The 25,210-nt window shown below is 37.8% G+C and overlaps 1 protein-coding gene across 4 annotated transcripts in view; it reads left to right on the top strand.

The window, feature by feature from the left end:
- The window catches only part of AFG1L (AFG1 like ATPase), a 232,441-nt gene that overhangs the window by 187,449 nt on the left and 19,782 nt on the right, over positions 1 to 25,210 (top strand). For all 4 annotated transcript variants that reach the window (XM_032408123.1, XM_032408121.1, XM_032408120.1 and 1 more), the window contains exons 10-11: positions 5,772 to 5,842; positions 6,099 to 6,199. In XM_032408123.1, coding sequence (XP_032264014.1) covers positions 5,772 to 5,842; positions 6,099 to 6,199 — 172 coding nt within the window. The remainder of the gene's footprint in view (positions 1 to 5,771; positions 5,843 to 6,098; positions 6,200 to 25,210) is intronic.

Genomic DNA, 25,210 nt, shown 5'->3' with positions numbered 1-25,210 from the left:
TGAGAACTCACCTGTCCAAAAATGTCTTTATTTTTCTTGATTAATAGTTTGGGCATGGTTTGTTTGACAATAACTTCCCTTTAGAAAATTTTAGACGCATACCATTCTCTTCGTGCTTCCATTATTACAGCTGCAAAGTTTCATGAGAACTGACACAAATCAGTTTGTTGACCTTTTTATATTTAACCTGTTTTTCCTCTTGAAGTTTTTAGGATATTCTTTCTTTATTCCTGGTTTCTGAAGTTTCCAGATAATATGCCTTGGAATGGAGCCTTTGCCCCCAGTCTTTGTCATGGGTGTTCACTGGAGTCTTTCAACTTAGACATTCATGCTCTTCAGTTCTAGGAAAGTTAATTTAATTTTTTGATTGCTGCTGCTTTTATTTTTTTCTCCATAGCCTTTGGAGCTTCTCCTGGTTAGATATTGGGCCTTCTGGATTTATTTTCTGATTCTTTTATTTTCCCTTCTGTTTTCCAGTTTTTGTTCTTTTTGTTCTATTTTCTGAAAGATTACTTCAACTTTTTCTTCTAATTCTTTTCCTGAATTTTTTATTTAACAGTCATATTTAGAGCTCTTTCTTATGCACTAATTGTTCTTTTAGTTTATAGCATCCTTCTTTGTTTATGCATGTAATATCTTCTTCTCTTTAGGTGTATTAGAGTGTATTTCTCTTTGCTTCCTCCAAGATCCTCTTTTTCTATCTCTTTTAGTCTTTATTTTATATCTTAGAGGCTTTCCTTAAGTGCCTAGAAATATTTGGTTGTCCATTCACAAGATTGAGGCATTAAAAAGCTGATTAGAAGTTCTGTGTGCATGGATAGGGTTTTATTGATTGGAGGATGGTAGATAAGGTGGCAGGTCAGGTTTTCCATTGAAGAACCCCCCAATGTCAGTATCTGCAAGTCTTTCTTTTGGCTATTCAGTTTCCTCCAGAATGTTTCCTTCAATCTTTCTACTTCCTTCGGTAGAAGTTTTGCTGGTAGGGTTCTGGATGCTGAAGAGGGAAGTACTGTTGGTTTCACTGTTTAATATGTAGGATTTGAGTATGGGGTCTCTCCCACTTTCTTCATTGTTAAAGATGACCCAGATGGTAAACTTATTAGTTTCAGCTGGAGTGGAGGAGGTGTACAGGACTCTTGCTGACCAGGTAAAGGCAGGGCATCTAAAGAACTGTCTTTGTCTTATTTTCCAAGAGTGCCCCTATTTCCAGCCTGCCCTCTCACCTGTAACTTCAAGTATATGTAGTAGTGCTAAGCCTTTGGAGTGTTTTTAGTGAGAACTGGCTTGCTTCATGTTGGCTTAGGACCCCACCTCCCACCTTCTGATTTCTCAATCTACCAAGGTCCTACTCATCCAGCTAAGGACAATGCCAGATTTTTCTTCTTTCAGGCTCCCCTAATCTTTCCAGGTGACTTGTGTAGAGAACCTTTCCCTCCCATCACTTGTCTTTGGGGGAGGGTAAGTCACCCTCTTCTTTCCTAAGGGGAAGGCACTTATATCGATCATACAGATCATCTAAACAGAAAATCAACCAGGAAACAATGGCTTCGAATGACACACTGGACCAGATGAATTTAACAGATATATTCAGGACATTCCATCCTAAAACAGCAGATACACATTCTTTTCAAGTGCACATGGAACATTCTCCAGAAGAGATCACATATTAGGTCACAAAACAAGCCTCAAAAAATTCACAAAGATTGAAGTCATACCATGCATCTTTTCTGACCACAACGCTATGGAACTAGAAGTCAACCTGAAGAAAAATTCCTAAGGGGAAGAAGAGAAGAAAAAGGCTCTTATCACAAATACTAGACATAAAGATTCCTGACCCCTTCTCCCCTCCTCATAAAGACACTGTGGTGTGGTGGAGAGTAGGGAATGGTGGAGGAGGAGGAGGAGGAGGAGGAGGAGGCATTTGGAATAGGGCTGGTTCTCTTCATGATTTAGCCATGGGGGCAGGAGTCTGGATCCAGCCTTTGGTGGCACATTGGTGGTTCTCTTTAGAAACTTGGGGGCACTAAGCACTTCTAGCCATCAACTTGGACCTTAACTGCAGTTCCAGGACTAGGGGGAAGAGTTGTACTTGAAAACTGCATACTATTTCATTGTGTGAGTGTATTCAAATGTCCTTCATAGTCCCCATTGAGGGACATTAGAGTTTTATTTTTTTTTAAGATTTTATTTATTTATTTGACAGAGACACAGTGAGAGAGGGAACACAAGCAGGGGGAGTGGGAGAGGGAGAAGCAGACTCCCCGCTGAGCAGGGAGCCCGACTCGGGGCTGGATCCCAGGACCCTGGGACCACGACCTGAGCTGAAGGCAGATGCTTAATGACTGAGCCACCCAGGTGCCCCAGGGTTGTTTTTTTCTCACTTTTTTGATGTTAGAGGTGTCACAATGAACATCCTTGTAGTTGTTAACCATTATTATTTCCATAGGTGAAATTCTTATGAGTGGAATAGCTGGGTGATGTGGTATGCATGTTTTTAACGCTTTTATCACAAATTATCTGGTTGCCCTGAAATCTTGTACCAATTTTATACCACTCCCAGCAGTATGTGAAGAGGGTCCATTTTCTCCTTACCTAGGCTTGCTCTAGCTTTTTTCTCATCTCTGCTAGTTTAGATAAAAGAATAGTATTGCATGATTTTACTTTGCATTTGTTATCACTAGTAAATGAATGATCTTACATAGGCTTCTTGCCCATTGAGCTTTTTTTTAATGCAATTTTCCTTTCCAGATCCTTTGTCAGTTTCTCTATTTGTAGTATTAAAATTGTATTAATTTTTAATACATTGATAATAATATGCCATACATGTTGCTACTGTGTTTCCTGGTTGCTCTGCCTGTATATTTTATTTATGATACTTGGTTATACAAAATTTTAAATTTTTATATATTCAGATCTTAGGTAAGTGAGGGCTGAATTCTCTGAGTCTCAGTTTTCTCTTCTGTAAAAATAGGATAATAGCAAATACTACATGGACAGGTGGGGGTAGTATAGGTAAACTAACTGTTACATAATAGTTGCTTGATAAATACAGCCTTTGTTATTCTTTGTGTGACACATTGAAATAGTTCAGAACCATCTAAATTTTTTACTAGAATTACAAAACATATTCAAAGATGTATAAACCAGATATGAACCTGGATAATGAGTAAAACTCTGAATCTTTTAAGCTGATATGGACAGGTAAGTTTTAATTTCTCTTTTTACTTTCCTAATTCTCATCCTTCAAAAAAGTTAATGAGCTCTGATTGATGCATCCTTTTAAGTAGGGGAAATCTGGTCTGAGTGGAGTGTGAGAAGACTAGTGTTTTCTTGTAAATTATCTGTTAAGGGATTATGAATAAGTTCATTTCTGGTAAGGATTTCTTCCACAGCATCCTCATTTATTTCATGTCAATACAGAGATATATCTAATAAAACCAAAACACATACTAGCCCCTCCCGCTTTTAAAACAATATGAAGCTGAGGTTTCTGCCCTTCAACTGGTCAATAGAACTCACTCCCTGAGGTCAAGTACAATTTGGCTTAGATGGATAACAGGCTGTTCAATTTTAAGTTACATGAACTACTTTTGTGAACATTTATTTTTAGGCCACTTAACACCAGTAAAAATTTTTATTTTGCATGTTGTAACTTCTGAGTAACTTTTTACGATAATTTAATAAAATTTTATCTATCTATCTATTTTTGAAAGAGAGTGTGCACGCGCAAGCAGGGATGGGGGTGGAGGGGCAGAGGGAGAGAGAAAGAGAATCTTAAGCAGGCTCCATGCTCAGTGTAGAGCTCCACACAGGGCTCAATCACACGACCCTGAGATCATGACTGAGCCAAAACCAAGAGTCAGACACTTAACCGACTGAGCCACCCTGGTGCCCCATATAGAATTTTTTATAAGATACTGCTATAATAAAATAATTATGCCATTTCACCTATAATTTCACTGTAAGTGAATCGTATATAGTAATTTCATTGATGATGCAGGAGATGTGGCCTGACTGAAGTCCTGTGAGCCACATTTTAATATTATAGTATATTAGAGCCCTGAGTAAACGAGAAATCACTACTGAGGAAATTTGTAAGCAATTGTTTATTCGCTAAATATGCTCTTAGAAATGTGACTGTCTTGGTTATTTTTCAGAAGTCATTTCTCCCCCTCTGTTGGGTAACATGCCTATCCTAAGAAGAAGTTAACTTTCTGCAAGCCAGCAGAAACCCTGGGTGGCTGGTTTTGCTCCTTCTGTTTTATAGCCCTTAAAAAGTACCTTTGCTTCTTTTCCAATAGTTGAGTGTGTTTATGCCACTATTACAAGGTGGGGACAATTCCAAATGAATTCCCAAGCATAATGTTGGCAAAGCCATATAAACATACATGTGCTTGGTGTAGACACTGACATTTATATTGGCTTGTGCGATTTCTTTGTACCTTTGAAATTGTTTTTTGTCTCTATAATCCCTTTCTGTAGTGTCATTTTATTATGTAATACTACCCTATTCAAATATCATAAAGCCTTTACTTAAGTCAAATAGCATTTCCCCTGCAAAGTTAACCATTGCAGATGATGTTTTTAATATCCTTTGAGGTGGAATGGTTATCACTTGGAGGGTACAATTCCAAAACCCTTCATAATGACCGTGTGCTGTCCTGCATTTTAAAAGCATTTGCTGTACAACACTTGAAGAATTAGGTGCTTGTTAAATGCCTGCCACCTGGTAATTATCTCAAGGGAGAAATGAGTTTGGTTTCTTTTAAACTTAAAAAATAATTTGTCATATTAGTTTTCAAAAAGACTTTATTAAGATGAATGTCCAGAATTGAGTTTAATTGCTTCCACACCTAGATAAGCAAAATTAAGCATATCGGCAGGTCATCCTGTATAAGTTTGTATGTAGAGTTGAAGTAAACTTACATTTACACTTGAAGTTGTTTTTTTTAACAGCATTTATTTCTTCTGCCAGATATTTTATTTTATTGACAGTTAATTTACAAACCCCTCTTTAAAAAAAGTGACAGGAAGAAAGGGCATAGTGTTATCACATTTGTGTATGTGGGTTCCCTAAACCATATGGCGATTTGTAATTAGAATACAAAGGATTCTTTGATGAGACTAACTTCCGTAGGAGCCGCAATGGTAGGCATCACAGAAGGAGAGAGTTTTCTTGAATTTCTGACAAGGACATTTTTGAGAGAAACTGTGTGGTCTATAATTGTCCTTCTATTCGAAGTCCGATAAAGTTATTGATGTGCAGATCAAGTTGGTATTTCGAAGCTGGTAATTTAATTCTGGATGTTTGATCCTCTCAGTCAGTGGCTTGACTTGATTTTTTTTTTTTTTTAAGCAGCTTCAATATTTAATTTCACATGTACCCTCTCAGTTGAGATTTCAAAGGATACTTTGCTGGATGCTTGACTGCCTTGTCTATTTGCTCTTGTTTTGCATGCAAGAGAGAGCCAGAAGCCTTTCTTCTCATTGTGTACACATAGTATTAATGGATTTACTCTGCCTGTATCGTCTCATTACTGGAAACAGCCAGAAGCACAGAAGTCTTTCAGTGTATGCAAATAAGGCAGAATCATCTACCTGAGAGTTAATATTCTCTGCTTTTAAGTGTATTCTAAATCTAATGTTTGTATTTAGAGCATAACATCCTGTTCTCTTTTTTTGTGGGCAAAAAGCTAAGCAGGCTCAGGCAGCTGTTTGATGTTGGCTTCAAGTGTTATTAATTTCATATTCTATTATTCTTTTCACTGTAGCACAAGTGAAGCTGATGTGGAGGCTGTCATGGATAAGTTGTTTGATGAGCTGGCTCAGAAACAAAATGATTGTACGTAAGTTAATTTCTCTTGAAAGAGAATACATTTAGAACACAATGCCCAATCTCCACTGACCAATTAATAAGTTCCATTGCTGTATATGGGTTGATGCCACGCTCAAGTGGCAGTCATTGTATCAGCATTTTGTCTAATTTATGTGTTGAATCATGTGCTATTATTCATCAAGCTATGCATTTCCTATCTGTAAGAGATGAATTTTATAGTAATTATCCAGACAAGATTGAGTCTTTGTTCATGTTCCCATAGTAACTAGACCAAGGATTCTAAAAGTGCAAGGCAGAGAGCTGCGGCTGCATAAAGCGTGTGGAACTGTCGCCGACTGCACATTTGAAGAGCTGTGTGAGAGAGTAAGTATCCAGACACATCCAGACTCATTGGCCTTTTCACTTGTTAAAATACCTCATATTTTCCTCTCTGCCTGGTTCACATTTTAAAATACTGTTCCCAGAGTCGGAACTGATTTAACAGTCTCATGAAGGGAAATACTCATCCGTCTATGTCATGTGCCTTTTATAGACGTTGGCTCAAAATTTGCACTTAAGAAGGATGCTAAAGCAAAATTGGAAATACGGAGAGAACTATCAACTGTTGCTGGAAGCAAACAGAAACCAGTTTCAGGGATGTTTTGTGAAAGTAAAACATAAGAGAATTATGTTTTTTGTAATTGTGGTGAGGTTAGTATTGGGGCGAGGAAGATGAAGTAATACTACCATGATCCAAGGAAGTATGACATGAGAGAATTTCTAGCCCTCATTCTCAGTGCCCACCTGTGATTGCCATTTCTGATCTGTTTGGGCTACAAAGAGAGTGAATTCCTATTTCTGTGACATCTATATTATATAATAATATATTCAACAGAGGAAAAAATGTTTGTAACACGCACATTCATATAAATGAGAAAGACCTTGATTGCAAATTCATTATTGATATGAATTCTGTCTTTTAAAAGCTCTACTCAGTGGATAGTCAATATATTTATTGACTGTATATCTTGAGAAAAACAAATCCAAATTATACATAACTTTAAGCATAATTTCTCAATTGTCCTGTAAGTGGTCTCTGACTTATCTCAAGTTTTAAGATAACTAAAAAAGAATTGTTTTTCAGTGAAGAAGAGAAAGTCTTTGTAGCTGCCAGCCATTTTGTGAGTACTTTTCTCAAAAGCTAATGACTTATTTACCTTTAACCAGTGTAAATTTGTAATTTTTAAACCAGAGAGATGAATCTAATATGCAATTATTATCAGAGAAATAAAGCACTTCAAATCGATAAGATTTAAGATCAAGTAAGATCCTCTGACAGGGCAAAAATATCATCCTTGGTGGTATGGAAAGTCATCCTAGGTCGTATGGACCCTTCACATTTCTATGGGGTCAGTTTCGTCAAGGTCCTAATAACCTATTATCTCTAGACAAAATTCTCTTAAGGCTTCCATTTAAGATTTACTTACTCTGCTAGAGAAATAAACTTGAGAAAAATCTTGTATATTGAAAAGATGAAGCTCCTCTTCCTTCCACAAAAGGGGACCTAGTGAGGAAAGGGGAAGGACAGACCTGTTGTATCTTGGGCAAAGAGAAAAATCTTGTATATTGAAAAGATGAAGCTCCTCTTTCTTCCACAAAAGGGGACCTAGTGAGGAAAGGGGAAGGACAGACCTGTTGTATCTTGGGCAAAGATGGTCTCTTGGAGCAGACACTGAGTATTTATATTTTTTATGTGTTATTTCAGGAGACACTTAGTGCCAGGAAAAGGCCACTACTCAGGGGCCCAAATCTTCATAGTCTACTCTGGGGAAGTGGTGGGGAAGAAGGTTGTTGCAGAGAATTCTTTTTCCTTTATTTACAAAGTTTCAGAACAATTAAATAAATTCAGGTAAAATGTTACTAATGTATATCTTACCTTTTTAAATCAAATTATGGTATAAGTCAATCACAAGATATTATTCCACCCTTTTTATATAATTCTCGGGGCCCATGTGAAACAGGCTAGGTCCAGGTATGTGTGTTGAAATTTTACATTTAATGGCATGTGTCCTAAATTCCTTCTCACACATTCTTTTTTTTTTTTTTTTAAGAATTTATTTATTTATTTGACAGAGAGAGACAGCAAGAGAGGGAACACAAGCAGGGGAAGTGGGAGATGGAGAAGCAGGCTTCCCGCTGAGCAGGGAGCCCAATGCGGGGCTCGATCCCAGGACCCTGGGATCATGACCTGAGCTGAAGGCAGATGCTTAATGACTGAGCCACCCAGTCTAACTGCATTCTAACTGCATCCTGCAAATTGACATTGCAAGGCAGCTAAAGGACTAGATTTTGTAGGGAGGATTCAGGATTGGTTGAACAGATGGATAAGATAACTTTCAAGGTGTCTTTCAACACCAAGATTATGAATGTTTAACTTAAGGGTTGATGAGGAACGTGAGGATGGAGAGAGGACAAAAAGATTTAGGGATAATTTTTGACATTGGATTCACATCCTCCTTATAAGGATCTGACCCATTCTCTACTAAGCTCTTTGTAATCTCACTTCTGCCATACCTGTCCCCCCCCCACCCCCCATGCTTTAGCCAGGCTGTCTGCCTGCTTATTTGGACATGGTATTGCCCGAGCTCAGCATATTTGGGAAATGGCACACACAGATCAGCAATGCTGCAGGAATGGTTTTGCTGCTGGGAAGGTAAAAGGCCAGGGAGATTCCTGGGCTGCCTCAGTTCTGGTGATTAATGCCCTTATTCCCTGATGCTAATCACCACTGTTGACATCCAACACCATCAGCCTTGACTCTTGGCCAAGTAGTAGAGATAAAAGCTATTCATCCTTTAGTATTTACTGAGAGTGTACCAAGCACGGGACACAAACCAGAAGTAGTTCCCATCTGGTGGTTTCATTTGGAATACATGAAATGAAATAAAGCATAAAATAGAGATAGAGAAGTGAAATGTTTTTTAACAATTCCCCAAGAGATACTGTTAGGTACAGTTATAAGTCTAACCACATATAAACTAATTTGATATAATCAAGATTAATAGATAGATGAAGGCCAAAACATGTATCTGATGGATCTCCATTCCTTGAATACTAAAAACCAAAGAAGAAAAAAGCTAATAAACAAGAAGTTGACAGTGAACATGTGTATACCCATGCATATGCATCAACTGATATATTTCTCTGCTTAGACTTTTTACAAACACACCTGGCTACCTGTCATTATTTTTAAGACACAAATAACAAACTACTCTTGCAAATAGTTACTTGTGAGCACAGTTATGAGTTGAGGAAACAATTTTCTGCAGGTGTAAAAATTACATTTTTCAATAAGGAAAATTTAGGTATAGTCAGTTTACTCATTAAGCCTTTAGAATTCAGTTTTGGCTCACTTTCTTTGAACAGTGTTCTTTCATTTTTGGTCTACAAAAGCTTAACCCTAAAGCAAGTGGTTCTCAAACTATTTGGTTTCAGGACACCTTTACACTCTTAAAAATTATTGAGGAACCCAAAGAGCTTTTGTTTATATGGGTTGTCTCTCTTAATATTTACTCTATGTTTTAGAAATTAAAACTGATAAAATTTTAAAGTATTTATAATTGATTTAAAATAACAATGATAAAACCCATTATATTCAGCCCATCAAATAAACATAAATATCGCTTTTATGAAAAATATATTCCAAAGTGAAAGTAATTTAGTAAGAAGAGTGACAATATATTATATTTTTTGCAAAGCTCTTTAATATCTGGCTTAATAGGAGATAGGGACATCCTCATATCTGCTTCTACATTCAATCTATTATGATACGTTGTTTTGGTTGGAGTATATAAGAAAATCTGGTCTCATACAGATACGTAGTTCGAAATGGGAAAAATATTTTAATAGCCTTATCAGATAATTGTGGATGCTCCTTTTTGATGCTACATGAAAATTCAATAAGAACTTCCTTCCAAAAAGCACAGTATGGAAAGGGGGAAAAGAGTAACTTTATATCAGAGAAACCTGACAAACACTACCTCAGGCGAGTGTGATCAACATTAACATCAACAGCAATGATTCATGTTGATAGTTTATGCCCTTGATATGATGTGATGAAAATAGCACTTGACCTCTGTGGTCTTTCTCCCATTACCCATAATTCCACTCTAATCATGAGAAAAATATCAGGCAAATTCTAGCTGAGGGACATTCTACAAAATAACTGGGCAGTACTCTTCAAAACTGTCAAGATCATCAAAAATAAGGAAAGTATGAGAAACTGTCACAGCAGAGGGGAGCCTAAGAGCCATGATCACTAAGAGGTAATATGGTATCCTCGATGGGATCCTGGAACAGAAAAAGAACCTTAAGTAAAAAGTAAGGAAATCTGAACAAAATATGGACTTCAGTTAATAGTGTATCAATATTGGTTCATTAATTGTAACAAATGTGCCATGCTAATGTAAGATGTTAATAATAGGGGAAACTGGATTTGGAAGTGTATGAAAACTCTGTACTATCTTTTCCATTTTTCTGTAAATCAAAAACTATTTTTAAAAAGTCTATTTAAAAATTTTTTTAAAAAAATTTGACAAGTAGATTTTATTTCCAAAGTTTATTTTTATTTATTTATTTATTTATTTGAGATGAGAGAGAGTGAGAGAGAGACAGAGAGAGAAGGAGCAGGGGGAGGGGCAGAGGGCAAGGGAGAAGCAGATCCCCACTGAGCAGGGAGCCAGCCATAGCGCTCTATCCTGGGACTCTGGGATCATGACCTGAGCTGAAGGCAGACGTTTAACTGACTGAGCCACCCAGGCACCCCAAGAAGTAGATTTTAAACTGTTAGTTACAAGAATCTGAGACAGTATCAGTGTATTTTTGACATACTATTATATTAAAATCCACTAATCCTTTTTTTTAAAAGATTGTATTATTTATTTGAGAGAGAGAGAGCATGAACAAGAGAGCACAAGCCGGGGGAGCAGCAGAGGGAGAGGGAGAAGTAGACTCCCGCTGAGCAGGGAGCCTGACATGGGGCTCCATCCCAGGACCCTGGGATCATGACCTGAGCCGAAGGCAGATGCTTAACCGACTGAGCCACCCAGGCGCCCTTCCATTAATCCTTCTTGAACTTTATTTTTCTTTTAAAGATTTTTTATTTATTTGAGAGAGAGAGTGTGAGCAGGGGGAGGGGAAAGGGAGAGGGAGTAGTGGACTCCCCACTGAGCAGGGAGCCTGACGCAGGGCTCAATCCCAGGACCCCAAAATCATGACCTGAGCCGAAGGCAGACATTTAACTGACTGAGCCACCCAGGCACCCCTCCTTCTTGAACTTTAAATGGATCTTTATGCAGTGGTTATTGGAAAATATTGGTTGATTGAGTTATATAGATCTTCCAAATGTTGCCACATTTAATTATATAATATCAAAGCATTAGATTCCTTAATATCACCAGTCTCATCAGAAAAAAATGTTTAAGAATTGGAAAGCTGTCAAGTTCATGATGGCAGCAACAAGTTTTCCAAAATTCTAATTTTCACTTATTTGCTCAAATCTTATCACTAGCAACAAATTACTTTTAGTTGTTTTCCTTGAAGTGAAAGTCTTACTTGGTTCATTTTCAAGAAACTGTCTATGGAACATTGTAAGAAAATGTCTGCCCAGTCTGAATAACCATAGTTTACCTGTAACTTAGTCTTTCAAATAAAAATGATGTTCCATGATGAAAGTGGCTAGTTCAGCTAGCAACTCAAGCAACTGGACACATGCTTTTCCTCAAGACAACCATTATATTTGGTATATAGCAGAAGTACTTTATGTGTACTTCCTTCACCACAAAGAGTACTAAAAAGATGTGTTCTCAAGGGTTGAGATTTAACAAAATCCTTTTTACTGATTCTCTAAGGATGTTCTTTTTTTTTTCCCCTAAGGATGTTCTTAAGTAGAACTGAATTTATTAATTTATTTTATTTTATTTTTTACTGTGAGTACATGGGCAGTGAAGAATACAATATGGTTTGGTGCCACTGCTTTGATTCATGCTTAAGTGCCAGCAGTTTTACCCACCATTGCTTTTGCCCCATTACTGCAAATGTCCCACCAGAGTGGAAAAGGTAAATAGTGTCCTAGTGTTATTATAGAAAGTTTTGACCTCAAGGACCCCTGAAAGTGTCTCAGGGACCTCTAGAGATCTAAGAACTGTATTTTGAGAGCCACTGACTTAAGTAACAGTATTTCTGACTTCTCCACTGCCCTCTACTTGAGCCAAGTAACTATGTCAAGGAAACCTGAACAAGTCATGTCCACAGAGATGAATCTGCCTCACTTTCCCTTGCTATAGCTTTGATATGGAGAGAGTGACAGGGATGACAGGGAACAAAGACCACCCAAATATTTTCTCTTTTACCCTTCCACAGTTCCCTAAAGCAGGGCTTCCCAACCTTTTTCATATCATGACAGGGAGAGAAAATGATAATATTTTTATTAAACAGTGAAGGAATGAGGCTGCCTAAGGTCACTAGCCTGGAGGTATAGGTCCTTTCCAGCTTTCAGGAAGACACAGGGGTCAGTAGCACAGCTACTGGATAGTGTGGATCTGCCAAGCCACATGAGTTGGACAGTCCTGTACTAAGGGTCTCAGCACAGAGGGGGCTCTCACACTGGAGGATGTCTGTTTCCCAGCAAGCTTCATGCTCCATAAAAAGCTCAAAGGTTAGCTCAGATATGGGAACTCAGAAGTATCTGATTGTATTTCATGGTCGAACCAGAATTGAAGATTTGATGTAACTTGTCCAGAACATTTTCAGATGGAGTGTAGTGATTAAGAGCACAGAATCTAATTCCCAGACTAGCAAGGAGTTCAAGGCCCGGTTCTGCCACTTGCTAACCATATGATCTTGTGAAAGTAACTTAACATCTCAGTGCCTCAATTTCTCCACCTATAAAATGGGCACAATAATAGTGCCTATCTATTGTAAATATTAAATGAGTTAAGACATATAAAGTGCCTAGAATAATGCTTAATACATGGCAATGTGTGCTTTATTATTTTGCAGGTGCTATGGGGCTCTCCTAATTGGGTTTCCTTTTCTGGGCATGACAATATTGAATTGTAGACTTGCAAAGAAAGAGAATCCCAGAGATACCAAGAAGCTAGATGTTAACCTTGGAGCAGGGAGGGAGAGAGGTGTGAGAAGAGGAGAATGATCTGGACTTTTTAAGTTTTACTTATGGCATACCTCAATGGCTTACAGTCAAAACCTTCTTTTATCTATGATGGCAGTAATAGACAAATTTCTACCTACTATATAAATCTATAAATATATCATTTTTTTCTTGGAAGGGGCCATGGCTCAAAAATAATCTTTACAGACCGTCAACCCATTCACTCCTTGCCAAAGGTTTTGTTTCATGGTGGTGTCAGGTGTGGTGGTTGGGTGAGTCTCAAGCTTTAAGAGCTTCCCAGAAAACCAAGCCATCTAAAGCTGGGACTGTCTGAGACATACCAGATGCCTGCTTTTTCACTTGGGGTTAGATGTGTTTTTTTTTTTTATTGAATGATTTTTGTTTACTGAACTATTTAGCCTGATTCAGAAGATCATTTTAATTAATTAAGAATTTTAGGTTACATCTGAAACTGAATGATTGCAAGAGTCCTCTTCATGCAAGTATTCAGTATCTGAATTGCCACAGTTATAAGTTTGCAAAGTAATGCAAAATTATTAGGGCGCCTGGGTGGCTCAGTCGGTTAAGTGTCCGACTCTTGATTTCGGCTCAGGTCATGATCTTAGGGTCCTAAGATTCAGCCCTACAATGGGCTCCACACTGGGCGTGGAGCCTGCTTAAGATTCTCTCTCTCCCTCTCCCTCTGTCCTTTCTCCCCCTGTGCACACACGCTCTTTCTCTCTAAAAAGAAAAAAAAAAGAAATGCAAAATTATCGTAACAAGAAAATAGTCATAAATGAACTGACCACTTAAAAATGTAGCCCTTCCTGGGGTTCCTAGGTGGCTCAGTCGTTAAGTGTCTGCCTTTGGCTCGGGTCATGATCCCAGGGTCCTGGGATTGAGCCCCACATCGGGCTCCCTGCTCTGCGGGAAGCCTGCTTCTCCCTCTCTCACTCTCCCTGCTTGTGTTCCCTCTCTCACTGTGTCTCTGTCAAATAAATAAAATCTTAAAAAAAAAAAAAAAGTAGCCCTTCCTCAGACATCTTTCACAGCTTAATACTAGTACCTAGCCCCACCCATCATGTCAGTCTTTTGCCAGTTATTCAGTGCTTGTCTGATGTAGTAAACATCCCACCATAACAATATAGATAAAAGTAAACCTATCCATGCAAAGCCACTGACAAGTGAAGATTGGCCGACTTGATGAAAGAAAAAAAAAAGAAGGATAATGACACCATAAAAGCTTTAAAAGAAAATAATTGAAATATTTATGAATTAAAAGAGAATTTTGAAAAACCTGATGAAATCCTTAAATATTTTTGTAAAAATATTTATAAAATATTACAAAAGATATTTTTGTAAAAATATTTTTCTGTGTAGTTGAACAACCAAATTGTGAAATGCAAGAGGTACTATTTTATGAACCTACAATTTAGTCAAGAAAGTTATGCTGAAAATTAATAGCAATTTGTTCATTATCCTAGGAATTTAGTTCATAGTTACTATCCCCCATATTTTTGTTAAATAAGCTAAAATGACATTTTTATGTGTTATTTGCATTTTTCAAGATAAAGCAAGATTGGAGGTTGAATTGAAGGATCAATTTTTACTAATTGGAGATGGTGATTTGTATCTTCCAAGGAAATAACTGTATATTGGGTTATAAGTTGTTATGGGTTTGTTTTTGTATTTTGCTGGTTTAAAAAGAAAAAGAAAAAAAGACCTTTACAGAAATGCCCATAAAAGAAGGCTGGATTAGAAATTTGGGAACTATAGCCGCTTGGAATGTGGCCATTTCCATGATGTCAAGGTGGGGGTGAGGGGAGAAGCATCAGAAGGAATGAAGAAAAACTGGGTTGAGCGAACACCTTCCTACTTTCTTCACATGACAAATGTTCTATCACAGGGCACATTGTGAAGCCAAGCAGTCTTGCTCACCTTCTGTTCCCAAGCTAGGGCAAGAACAGCTCCTTAGGTGATGCAGTATATGGCTGTAGATTTTAAACTCTGCAAGCTTTTGACGACTTAGACTCAGCTGCCCGAAGCTTCTCCGAGGGAGAAAGCTGGCTTTCATTTTCTATGAAAATGTGTCTGGTCCCTGTAATGGGGAGAAAGCCCCTAGGGATTCCCTGAGTGTCTCGAGGGACGAATGAATGTGCTGAGAACTGTACACCTTCAATATATTTCTCTGTCTTAGGAGTAGAATTATTTTGAGGATCAGATTTAGTAGTAGACACAGCTCCTCATGTTCCCTTTAAGATCACTTCTGTAAGAAAGTATGACAAACTAATATTTAATATTTGCTTTTGTCTTTGAGAGGAATGTGTCATTTTCCTGCTCAATGATTAAGAAATATGAATTAAAATTTTAAAAATTAAAGTGGTCCTTAGCTTTTTAAAATTAGAACTTGTGTTTAATTTTAAAGTGATCTGACTTGGATTTAATAATAAATATATCACAACCCTAAACTACAGAATCTGATTCCCAGAGTACCGAGGAGTTCAAGCCCTGACTCTGCCACCTACGAGCTATGTGAGCTTGGGAAAGTAACTCAGCATCCTACTGCCTCAATTTCTCCCCCTACAAAATGCAGACAATAAAAGGAATAGTTCTCAAAACAGAAGATCTAATCAATGAAAACACTGGAAAGTGTTGAGGAAACACAGATCAACCAATTAATAAGACTGTAAAAGACTCTATAGGTACTTTAAAGGTACTTTTTTGATGTTTTTTTGAAGTTTTAACACTGGTTTTTCTAATGCTTACCTACCAACTGGCTCTTTCGTTTTTTAAGAAAAAGTTTTATATATCAAGTAATTCTTTGATTTTTGATTTTCAGGTTTTTCTATTTCCCACCTCAAAACACATGATTTGATATACTCTGTAGTAGTTTTCCCTGGATTAGGTCAGTTGACTCAGAATTAGTGATTACTCAGTTCAATGCTAATTAGACATTTAGTAAGATATATCCTATATCCCGTTAGATATATTATGACTTTGAAATGTATTTTATTTTTTTTATTTTTTATTTTTTATTTTTTAAAGATTTTATTTATTTATTTGAGAGAGAGAGAATGAGAGACAGAGAGCATGAGAGGGAAGAGGGTCAGAGGGAGAAGCAGACCCCCAGCTGAGCAGGGAGCCCGATGTGGGACTCGATCCTGGGACTCCAGGATCATGACCTGAGCCGAAGGCAGTCGCTTAACCAACTGAGCCACCCAGGCGCCCCTGAAATGTATTTTATAGAAAAAAAGTTTGAGAATTGTTAGGATACACGATTTTTGTCTCTTAAAATAACTCGGTGAAGATATTAAGTCAGGCAAAGATTTTGAGAAAAAACTAGAAATGAGTTGTAGTATCAAAAAATTGTAGGATTGGGGTGCCTGGGTAGCTCAATCAGTTAAGCATCTGCCTTCAGCTCAGGTCATGATCCCAGAGTCCCAGGATCGAGTCCCGCATCGGGCTCCCTCCTCAGGAGGGAGTCTGCTTCTTCCTCTGCCCCTCACCCCGCTCGTGCTCTCTCTCTGTCTCTCTCTCAAATAAATAAATAAAATCTTTGGAAAAAAAAGATTTCTTAAAAAAATTGTAAGATTTCTGTGAATTTTAGGATCAAATATTACTTAGCTCTTTTATCTTTTATTGTTAATCAAGAAATATATGTTGTGTAAGACTCCCCCTTTCCCAAGATTGTTACATTGATTCAGTGGCCAACAACTATTTCTTTTTTTTTTTTTTAAGATTTTATTTATTTATTTGACAGAGAGAGACACAGCGAGAGAGGGAACACAAGCAGGGGGAGTGGGAGAGGGAAAAGCAGGCTTCCTGCGGAGCAGGGACCCTGATGTGGGGCTTGATCCTAGGACCCTGAAATCATGACCTGAGCCGAAGGCAGACTCTTAACGACAGCCACCCAAACGCCCCATCAGCAACTATTTCTTAAGTGCTTCCATATTGGTATGCCACTATGTTATGAGGAATATAAAAGAAGTATAAGAAGTTTCTTTCAAGGAGTTTATAATTTAGTAAAGGAAATAACATGAACAAATATCAGACAATGTTGTAGAGTGGAAAGAGGTCCAAATGAATCAGGAGATAGGAATTCCAATCCTTATCCAGATACTTTGTAGCTGAGTGGCCTTGGGCAGATCACTTAACCTCTCTGGGTCCAAATACCTCATCTGCAAAATGTGGGATGTGATCAACTAACTTCTTCCCTTTGTTTGAGCTATAACAGTCTATTTTGAGGATTTGTGCTCATTAGTACATATAATGAGTACATCAGGAGTTAAAAGTAAGGGTAGTAAGGATTGGGAAGACTCTGAGGAGACATGAGATTTAAGGAGGAACTTCATCTTGACCTTGATAGGTGAAAAGAATTTAGATGAGTAGAGTGAAAGTATTTCAACCATGAGCTGAAGCCAAGCACTGAATGTTTCAGGAGGAATAGAAGATACTTGCCTAATGAGAGCAGGGTACATGTTAGAAAAGGGAAATAAGAATGAAAATCTCAGACAGATCCTCCATAAAAATCAGGCAGAGAAATTTAGACTTCTTTTTTTGTTTTGTTTTGTTTTTTTTTTTGTTTTTTTAAAATTTTTTATTGTTATGTTAATCCCCATACATTACATCATTAGTTTTAGGTATAGTGTTCCATGATTCATTGTTTGTGCATAACACCCAGTGCTCCATGCAGAACGTGCCCTCCTCAATACCCATCACCAGGCTAACCCATCCTCCCACCCCCCTCCCCTCTAGAACCCTCAGTTTGTTTTTCAGAGTCCATCGTCTCTCATGGTTCTTCTCCCCCTCCGATTTCCCCCCCTTCATTCTTCCCCTCCTGCTACATTCTTCTTCTTCTTTTTTTCTTTCTTAACATATATTGCATTATTTGTTTCAGAGGTACAGATCTGAGATTCAACAGTCTTGCACAATTCACAGCGCTTACCAGAGCACATGAAATTTAGACTTCTTACCATGATCCACAGAAAGTCATTTTAGATTGAGCAGGACTATGGTACATAAAGTAATAGGATGACTAATGGGGCCGTATACTCTAGGAAAGTTTGTAACTTTTACCACCATGTTCCAGTGAGTCAGCAAATAGTATCTCCTCTTGGGAATGCCCTCCTTTCAAGAAGGAAAACTTTGTTAAATAAACCAACATGCTAGATAATTGCTACCTTTTATGCAAGGTAACAGAGAGAGGCCTACCCTTTTTATATTTTATGGTACTTCTTTCTAGTCATTCAGCAGATATTTACTGAGTACTTAATGGAAGGCTGACATCATTCTAGGTGCTGCACGGGGTACCAAGATGAATAAGAATTAGTCTCTACACTCATGCAGTCTTAATTTAGAAAATACCATCAGTACATAGACCACTAGAATGTGAGGTAGATTATAATTAGTACTGCAGGATCAGTAAGAGCAGAATGCTTTGGGTAATTAAAAAGGAACTAGGCCTTAAGGGCTAGAGGGCTGAAGATTCTGCTGGTGTGGGAGAAGTCGGGGAGAGTGTTAGGGTGGCTCTTTGGTTGTTTCTAAGAATAACGGATTATGAAGGCAACCTTTGATCTTTTCCTCCTCTGAGGTTTTGTGTTTTTCTGAAAAATACAGACGTAGGAAATTACAGAGTATATTCAGAGAGTTGAAGACTCAGGAGGGTTCTACTTCCATTAATGATAGAGTAACACCTATTTGACCAACCCACTTTTATTTATTATTATTTTTCAAGCCCCATTGTGGGGCTTGAACTCATGACCCTGAGATCAAGACCTGAGCTGAGATCAAGAGTTGGATGCTTAACCCACTGAGCCACTGAGGTGTCTCCAACCCACCTTTAGATCGTAACTGTAACTCTGGGCAAAATCTAAGAAATAACTCTGGAAGGCACTGTTGAGCAACCAAAACAGGGAGAAAGTGGAGCACAGACCACACTGGAAGAGAGGATTGATGCTGGTGAATTTCTTATTTTTATAATTTTTTGCCAGAGGACAGATCACAGTTGTTCTCATATGGACCATCTAAAACTTAGTAGAAACCTGCAATATTCCTGGCCTGAGGAATGAGAAGAGATTGACTATAGCAGCTGGAAAATAAGAAAATTGTGGAAAGGAGAGAACCATAGAGGAAGAGCCCAAAACTCTTCACAGAGACTGCCCAGATCTTGGGCCAACCTGTGAACTACACATGTACAACTAAGACTAAAAATACTGAACAGAGATTTCAGTTGCTGCCCATCACAGAGGAGACAGAGTTTGGAGTTTGAGACTAGCCAAGTTAATTACCTGCTAAAATAGCAACAACAGAAAATCAGTATATTTTGGTGGAATATAAAAGAATTCCAAGTCTCCAATAATATATCCTTCACAATATCTAGAATATAATCCAAAATTACTAGATGTATGCAGATACAGGAAAATCTGATCCACTTTTAAGAGAGAAATGATCACAGAAACTAACCCTGAGATGATACAGATGTTGACATTAGAGGGAAGGATTTTAAAGTAGCTTTTATATCTATACTCAAGGATAAAGGAAAATGTACTGATAATGAATAAACAAATAGGAAATCTTAGCAGAGAAATTAAAACTATAAAAGGAACCAAATGGAAATTCTCAAACTAAAAGTTGATAATTCTAGACCTAAAAATTTTGAAGTTTACTATATGTACTTAATACCAAATTGCAGAAAACAGGAGAGTCAGTGAACTTGAATATAGATCAATAGAAATTATGCAGTAATCTGAAAAACAGAGGGGGAAAAAAAAAGTAAAGCCTCATTGCTTAAGAAACCGTATCAAAAATCAAACTATATCATTAGAGTCCTAGAAGGAAAAGAGAGAATGGGGTAGAAAAAAATTTGGGGAGAAATAATGGCTGAAGCTTTTCCAAGTTTAAGAAAAGATAGAAATTTACAGACCCCAGAAGCTCAATGAACCCCTAGCAGATACAAAGAAAATCACTCTGAGGCACATCATAGTCAAACTGTTGAAAACCAAAGATGCAGCCAGGAGAACAATAGTATGATTAAAGACCTCTCATCAGAGGCAGTGAACACCTGAAGACAATGCAATATCATCTTTAAACTGCTGAAAGGAAAAGAACACCCAACAATCCAGAATTCTTTTTCCAAAGAATTTAAGGGTCACGGGTGGAATTTAGTTTGTATGTAGGAGAGTGGTATGCACTCAGGCAGGATAGATGGGTTGAAGTCAATATAAAGGGGCTTGCATATCAGGCGGTAGAGTTTAAATTAGAACCTTCATCAGCATAAAACAAACTAGTCATTATTTTTTAACAGATCTATATTGGATAATCTGGCAAAGTTGTATAAGACTTTGGCACTGCTACCATATATGGAGGCTTTTTGTGCACTAGATAAAGCTCCCCAAGATGGGCATGGAGCTAAGTGAGCACATCATGCCTTTATGTGGTCCTTCCTGTAGATGGATGCTGTCCCTCAACCAGGGTCCATGGCTTGGCAAACAGAGCATGGACTGAATCTCTGTCCCAGTTGCCCCCTAAAACAGGTATACATGATAGATTGGAAAGAACAAGGTGAATATGAGGGAAATCTGTAAGATTGGATGTAGAGAGGTACCAGGGCCAAGGACGAGCCACCTAGAGCTCTGACGTTCTTAGTTTGGATGACCAGAGGGATGGCAGGACCCTTAACAGATAACTGAGGTAGGAGAAGGGGACTTACAAACAACTGGGAATCTAAGACTGAAGATCCAGATCTGGAAGTCATTTATAGAGATGTGTTCTTTTGAAGTTGAAAGGAGTCAATGAAATCACCTGAACTAACATTGAAAATGGAAGAGATGAAGGGTGTGGGTGGGATTGGAAAATCTCGTCATGGGATTTAGTGGAAGGAAACAGTTAGGGTCCTAGTATATCTGAATCAAAGTTACATTAGAAACAACTAAAATTTCCCACTGTTTTCTTGAATTTTTAAAAAAATTTTTATTTATTTATTTGAGAGAGAGACTGCACGAGCAGGGAGGAGAGGGAGAAACAGGCTCCACACCAAGCAGGGAGCCTGACGCGGGGCCAGATCCCAGGACTCTGAGATCATGACCTAAGCAGAAGGCAGATGCTTAACCAACTGAGCCACCCAGGTGCCTCCTTGGATTTTTTAAAAATGGAAGTAATTTACTAGATTGGTAACATCTTGGGATTTGGAGGTTACTTTGTAGAAGGTCTTAGTAGACGTATATAATAAGCCTCTGCTCTTAATAACCTAATCTTACTGTTTTCCAGCCTTAATATACATGGAAAAACTCTGTAAAATGTAAATTCTTATTCACATTTACATGGAGTTAAAAAAATTATTCTGCATACCTTTTCCCCCAGTGTTACTGAGAAATTATTGACATACATCACCGTTATAAGGTTTAAGGTGTACAGCATGATGGTTTGATTTACATATATTGTGAAATGATTACCACAATAGGTTTAGTTAACATCCATTGTCTCACATAGATAAAAAGAAGAGTAATTGTCTCATAATTGAAAGTTTGTACCTTTTGACCACCTTCCTCCATTTCCCCTCCTCCCAGCCTCTGTAACCACAGAGCTGTTCTTTTATTCTATGAGTTTGGTGGTGTTTCACATATAAGTGAGTTTAAGTTAAGTAACACACTTAAAAGAGGTTTTGCAGGGCGCCTGGGTGGCTCAGTCGGTTAAGCGTCTGCCTTCTGCTCAGGTCATGATCCTGGAGTCCTGGGATGGAGTCCCACATTGGACTCCCGGCTCAGCGGGAGCCTGCTTCTCCCTCTGACCCTCTCCCCTCTTATGCTGTTTCTCTCTCTCTCTCTCTCTCTCAAATAAATAAATAAATAAATAAAATCTTTAAAAAAAAAAAAGAGGTCTTGCTGTTTGGTATCTGAAGTTCTTACATTTTATTTCCCTGGATGCCCTTTTGCTTCCTATTTAAAAGCTAACTAAAAACAAAATAAGCTTTAAAAACAAATAGAAAAAGAGGGGCGCCTGGATGGCTCAGTCAGTTAAGCGTCTGACTCTTGATTTCAGCTCAGGTCATGATCTCAGGGTCGTGAGATCGAGCCTGCTGTCGAGCTCCATGCTGGGCGTGGAGCCTGCTTAAAATTCTCTCTCTCCCTCTCCCCCTCCCCCCCCAAAAAAAGAAATAGAAAAAGAATAATTCAGGCATGTATTTATTTATACCTTACTTGGTTCCAAAAAGTATTACAGATACACATGTACTCACAAATAGAATTACGTAGATTTTTTTTAAAACAGGGCAAAGAGAAAACAATAAGTTGAAAGGAAAAGTTAGTATATGTAAATCTATGTCATAAACTTCTGTGAGGTTCTTAAACTGAACAATTATATCAGCTCTCAGCCTTCTCTCAAATAGGGGGAAAGATGTTCAATAAGTTAGAAGACAGAAAATTAGTTAGAAGTGAAGGTCTTTCTGGCACTTGGACCTTTCATATAGGGACTTCTGAAAGATGCCAGCACATGGCTTTCTCAGCACTATCCCTGCTGCCAATACAAGTTTGTATTGCACAGATTCTTATAGTCAAGTGGGAGGCATAATGAAAAAGCACGTTTCAATGAAACTAGTGCTATAGAGGTTAAAAAAGCACTTTATGAGTAAGCTTTTCTATGTATTATCAGGCTTGACCCAGAGAAATTGTTTAGAGATTGGATAAATGCTTAGAGATTGGATAGACTCATGTTCAAGCCTCTCATGAATGTTGTATATTTTAATAAAACTTGAGCAGCAGATAATTCAAGGTTATCTTTTTGGTAAGAAGGTGGAATGAAAAATTCTGTTGGTCTATTCAGTTTGAGGGGTTCAGCCCTTTGTGTATCCAGCAGCACAGAGAAGCATTCAACCTTGCTCTGATTAACTTTTAATATCTTTAGAATATGAATTAGCATTTTTCGCCAAGTATTTCCATGATTTGGGAAGCAGAAGAGTGGGAGGAAGAATAATTCTTTGATAGCCATTTCTTTTCCAACTCTGATTAGGCTTTTTAAATATCCAAGTCTAAGAGGATTGGGGAGACCCAGTGAACTCTCACAAGGAAAGCAAAACAAAAATAACAAAATCTCTGCATTTATAAGACTTTAACATTTTCAGAAGCCATCATCCTCAAATTTAAAATAAGTTACTTGTGGGGCGCCTGGGTGGCTCAGTTGTTAAGCGTGTGCCTTCGGCTCAGGTCATGATCCCAGGGTCCTGGGATCAAGCCCCGCGTTGGGCTCCCTGCTCAGCGGGAAGCCTGCTTCTCTCCCTCCCACTCCCCCTACTTGTGTTCCCTTTCTTGCTATCTCTCTCTGTCAAATAAATGAATAAAGTCTTTAAAAAAAAAGTGTCTAAAATAAGTTAACTTGCTATTCTAAAGCCTCTTCTTGCATTATAGTGTGTTGTTACTTTTTATGCCTCTTCATTTTGATTTCCAAAGGAAGAAGTTTGCATCGATGGACCTTCCTTTTCAAATGCACATGTAGGACCAGTAGCAAAGGTGTAGAACCTCCTTTGGGAGTAATCTTTCAAATTTCTTCTGGATCTCAAAGCCAGGCTAATTTATAACAGTTTCCTCCAACAGAGATGTAGCAAATCATCCCCTCTACCGAGGGGATGCTCAGGATAGCTTGATTATGTTAATAATCAAGTGCTAGTCTTCAGCTACTGATTTCAGTGAATTTGGTCGAATCATGTTGTTACTAATTACTTCATCATTACTGTATATATTCTTATTAAAATCATTATATTCAAAAATAGACAACAGGATGGAAACATATTTCAGCCTTGGCCACATACATTTATTACCTTCTGTAGTCTGTACAATCAGATATTATAATGTCTGAGGCATTAATAATAATGTTTAAATTTCCATTTGTTTTAAACTAGCTAATAAAATCTTTTTTGCCAGTGGGAAATTAGAAGGGGGTTGTTATAGCATTGTTTTAATAAATGAGTTTGTAAAATAAAATAAAAAAAGATGAGTTTGTAAATGAGTTTCTAGTAATAGTTGGGCTATTTTTCTTCCCCCACCAATATTTTTTTCAGTGTCTGCTAGATTGCTAATGTCTAGATTAGTCATTTCAAAGAACTAGCTGTTTGTGCAGCTGAAAGAAGTTTTCTCTCATTCTTTATGACTTTAATGGGTTAATTATATATGGCTAATTATCAGTAGAGGATCACATTAAATACCTTCTGACCAAAAACTCCTTTAAAAAAACTAACCAATGAAATAGTTACAACACACTCACATACATTTGTATATGGAATGTTTTTGAAAAGTGTTATGTTATCTGTGTTCTGGATATGAAGAATATGGGTTCTCTTATTATGCTAAATGCTTGATATAACACATTGTTCAACTAACTTGTTTAGTTCCCATTTTTCTAGAACCTGATTTGCTTAGGGTTGGCTTGAAGCTAAACAAATTTTAGGAGCCACGAGAAATAAAACCTCATAATCCGAAGTGTGCCCATGGCTTCTTATAAAACCTAAAGCTTAAGGTCACCTGGCTGGCTCAGTTGGTGGAGCATGTGACTCTTGATCTTGGGGTTGTGAGTTCGAGCCCCATGTGAGATCTTGGAGTTGTGAGATTACTAAAAAAAATAATAATAAACTTTTTAAAAAAATCTAAAGTGTAAACCTCTTTTTACCTTAATTCAGAGATTTTAGGTACCTTGAGAACTAGTAGGAGAGTCTAGCCAGGTTGAATAATCTCATGGGAAAGCCAGGTTCTAGGATGAGGTTAGCCAAGGTCTGTGAGGGAGGCTGTAAAGGTTCATTTTCCTCGGCCTTAAAAACCAAAGAAGCAGACCTGTTCTTCATAGACTCTAGGGTGCTTTCTCATTGAAAACGAGCAGAATAAAATACTTGGGCAGGACTTTTTAATTCCAGAAGTATCGAGGGTCTTTCTGAGTGGAGGGATCTAAGCTACACTAATTCATTCATTGTTGTTAATTCCTTTGGCATGGTTGAACCCAGTTTATCCCACTTCCAAAAGGAGCAACTCCTCAGTCCACTGAAGTTTTAGATGTCTATTAAACAATTGAACACTCCATCCTAGTCAGCTGCCAGCTCATCATTTAACAAATTATAATCTGGTTTACTCTAGCCCAGGTTGTTAGTATAATCCATTTCAATAATTCCTACCATCTCATGGAGATTCTTTTGTAGTTTTTATGTTGTTTCCTTGGAACTTTATTGGTGCTTACATTCAATGGTGCTTGTT

This window comes from Phoca vitulina, unplaced genomic scaffold, assembly GCF_004348235.1.
Source record: "Phoca vitulina isolate PV1807 unplaced genomic scaffold, GSC_HSeal_1.0 scaffold9, whole genome shotgun sequence".
In the NCBI taxonomy this organism is placed as follows: Eukaryota; Metazoa; Chordata; class Mammalia; order Carnivora; family Phocidae; genus Phoca; species Phoca vitulina.
This window is presented reverse-complemented; position numbering and strand designations above follow the sequence as displayed.